This window comes from Merops nubicus, unplaced genomic scaffold (assembly GCF_000691845.1).
Source record: "Merops nubicus isolate BGI_N331 unplaced genomic scaffold, ASM69184v1 scaffold26756, whole genome shotgun sequence".
Classification (NCBI taxonomy): domain Eukaryota; kingdom Metazoa; phylum Chordata; class Aves; order Coraciiformes; family Meropidae; genus Merops; species Merops nubicus.
In genome coordinates, this window is record NW_008615994.1 from 19,008 (window position 1) to 21,811 (window position 2,804).

Sequence of the window (2,804 nt, forward strand, 5' to 3'; positions counted from 1 at the left end):
TCCTGCTTGTTAGCTGAGTCTGGACATAATTTCTGTAAAATGAGTTTACAATAACCTCCTTATTCATTTAAAAAATACCTTACAATGCATCAAATTCAAATGCAGACAGAATCTAAAAGTAGAACTTTGACATGGTTGAAGGTATGTACCCACATACACACACAAACCTGTCTGTAAGTGAAAATTAAGACTAGAGTTTTCTTCATATTGCAGTGACTTTTACCTTGTCAAGTAATATTTATAGCAACATTACAGAAGATGTACTTACATTTTTCCTCTGTAGATTTGTAATTCCCCAACAACCTTCACAAGTATCAAAGTCTATTCTTCTAAATTTCTGGTTTCTGCTATTTTAGAAGTATGTATGTATGTAGGAAAATAGATAATAGCAAAGGAAGTGCACCTCAAGCTTCACGTGACTTTCAACAACACACTAAAACTAGAGTTGGCTGCTATAAGGAAAAAACTGTTCAACAGTTAATCTTCTATTATTATGCATTCTCACAGATTTATAGTTGCTTTTAAGCTTGCTCTTTAGAAGTATAAACAAAGGGACACTATCATTTCCTAATTCTCACCAGAGACACCTAAATGCATGTACTAAAGTAAGTGCTTTAAAATTTTGGGATGCTTAGTTTACCAATTTAAACCACTGAAGTAGCTGGTTTGTCAACAAAATTAAGAATTATGTAAACACTGCAGTAACCAGAGTTTAACATTTAAATCTCTTGGAAATCAGAAGAATATGGGTGAAAAAAAAAACCTTTATGTTTTAACAACATTTGCTTTTGAAAAACCATATTCCCCTTTAAGGAGTTCCTCTATTAAAAACAATAAAAAGACAAATCCCACAAGCTGGACTCCATCTTAAAACAAAAAAAGAAAAATCATTAAAATATTGAGCCAATACCAAAGCCAAACAGCAGAGGGCAATGGCTAGTTTAAAAATTAATAGGAAATTCTGGTGGGCTTTTTTGTGTCACTAGTATTTTACAGTTCTGTGAAAAATTCAGAATATTAAAAAAACAGATGGAGAGGAAAAACCAGAAGACAGTTGCTCTGCATCCAAGCAACACAGAAAGGATTAAGACAGTTTAATAAATGTTCGTAAAAAACCCGACTGTTATTTTGACGATAACAAGCTGATGGAAATCAGAGGTGAATGACTTTAAACCAAACCACTGAAGCAACACACCTTTCTCTTTATGGCCAGTAACTGAGGTTTTGTCAGCCGGGGAGGCGAACTCTGCTGATTCTCATCCCCGCCATCCTCCTCGCTGCTTTCCTTAGCTGGCTCTGTGGGTTGCCCTCGCTCTCCCACCACTGCCACACTCTCTGGAGATCGCAAATATTTATTTTTAGATTGTACTTTTGCAGGTGATTGCCTACTATTAGTTCTCGTGGAGAATATTTCTTGCTCTTCCTTTTCCCAGCAGCTAGCTTGTTCCATCAGACGCTCAGCCTGAAGGGTTGAGGTTAAAATAATGGATCACTGAAACAGAATTTACTTAGCCACGTCCTTTACGTTCAGCTAAAGAGTTACAATAAGCCACCCCCGATTAGCACTGCTGGCTAACCTAGCAACAACACTTCAGCTGAATCATCTAGGAGCTCCTTCACAACAGTTAGGATAACAAACCAAAGAAGATTGCATTTCATGGGATATTTAGCACTATTAATGATGCAGTGAATTGATTTAAGTCCTTTAGCACTACATTACATGCCCACTGACATGGATCACTTTGAGCAAGTTCATAACACAAAGAATCAATTGACACTGCAGCCCCTGAGCTCTGCACCAAATTTGATCTGATTATATGCTCTTCGGCTACCTCGAGAGTGAGAAATACAGCCCTATGACAAGTGATTCAGGTTTTAAGTTTTCGTATTCATCCCCCCAAAGTGACCACGTCTTGTTACACAGCTTCCAAAAATTGTGCATTACAATATTATCAGTATCCTCCACCATTAAGCAGTAGTCAAAGTTAAAACCGTTCTATTTAAGACAATTTAATGTTAAATACTCAAGAGTGACGAAATCCAAAGGAAGGAAAATTCAGAATAAGAAGTTTGTGCTATTACCTCCTTTTCGGCTTCCCTCTCTTCTTCAGAAACTGCAGCATTAGAAACTAATAAAGGAGTCCATCTCAAGCTTTCAGGATCTACTTCATTGATACGTGGATTTGCTTTCAGTTTCTCCATATGACTTGAAATCAGCTTCTCCCTTCTAATTATTACGAATCTACGATCCAATGAACAGTAATTTGGTTTAGAAAGTTATCACCTAAAACAACCTTCCTATAGTTTAAATCCTTTCACACAGTAACCTGTAAAAATAGATGGCTAAATAAATGGATACATCAAACTGAAAATATTAGCCGACACAGACAGATCAGGTGCTTACACTGCTGTTTACTAAAAGGAAGTGAGGAAACAACAGTATATGAAGTGAAAGCTCAATACTAAACATCACTAGGGCAACAGAGATGCAAATAAAGCAGTAGTAGTAAGTAAAATAGTAGTAAGGTAGTATATAGAGTAATGTATAGAAAGTACAGTAGTATACAACTACTCTAAACCGATCCAAGAGGTTCAGTGTTGGCACTTCAGTTACTGCCAGAACAAACCTACAATTTTAATATGACATACAAACATAAATAGAAAACACTGGATGAGCAGGGAGCTTCTGAAGGAAATCTCATGGAAGAAAGAAGCGTATAGCTCATGTAAGAAGGGACTTGTCTCTTGGCAGAAATATAGGGAAACCGTCAGGACATGCAGGAAGGTAATAAGAAAGGCCAAAG

At 36.7% G+C, this 2,804-nt stretch overlaps 1 protein-coding gene across 1 annotated transcript in view; it reads right to left on the minus strand.

Moving 5' to 3' along the window:
- KAT6B (K(lysine) acetyltransferase 6B) overlaps positions 1-2,242 on the minus strand; it is a gene marked incomplete at its 5' end in the record, with an annotated part of 8,484 nt that extends 6,242 nt beyond the window's left edge. Inside the window, 2 exons of the mRNA XM_008942718.1 lie at positions 1,196-1,462; positions 2,083-2,242. Of these exons, the coding sequence (XP_008940966.1) occupies positions 1,196-1,462; positions 2,083-2,242 (427 nt within the window). The remainder of the gene's footprint in view (positions 1-1,195; positions 1,463-2,082) is intronic.
- Positions 2,243-2,804: the final 562 nt, after the last annotated feature.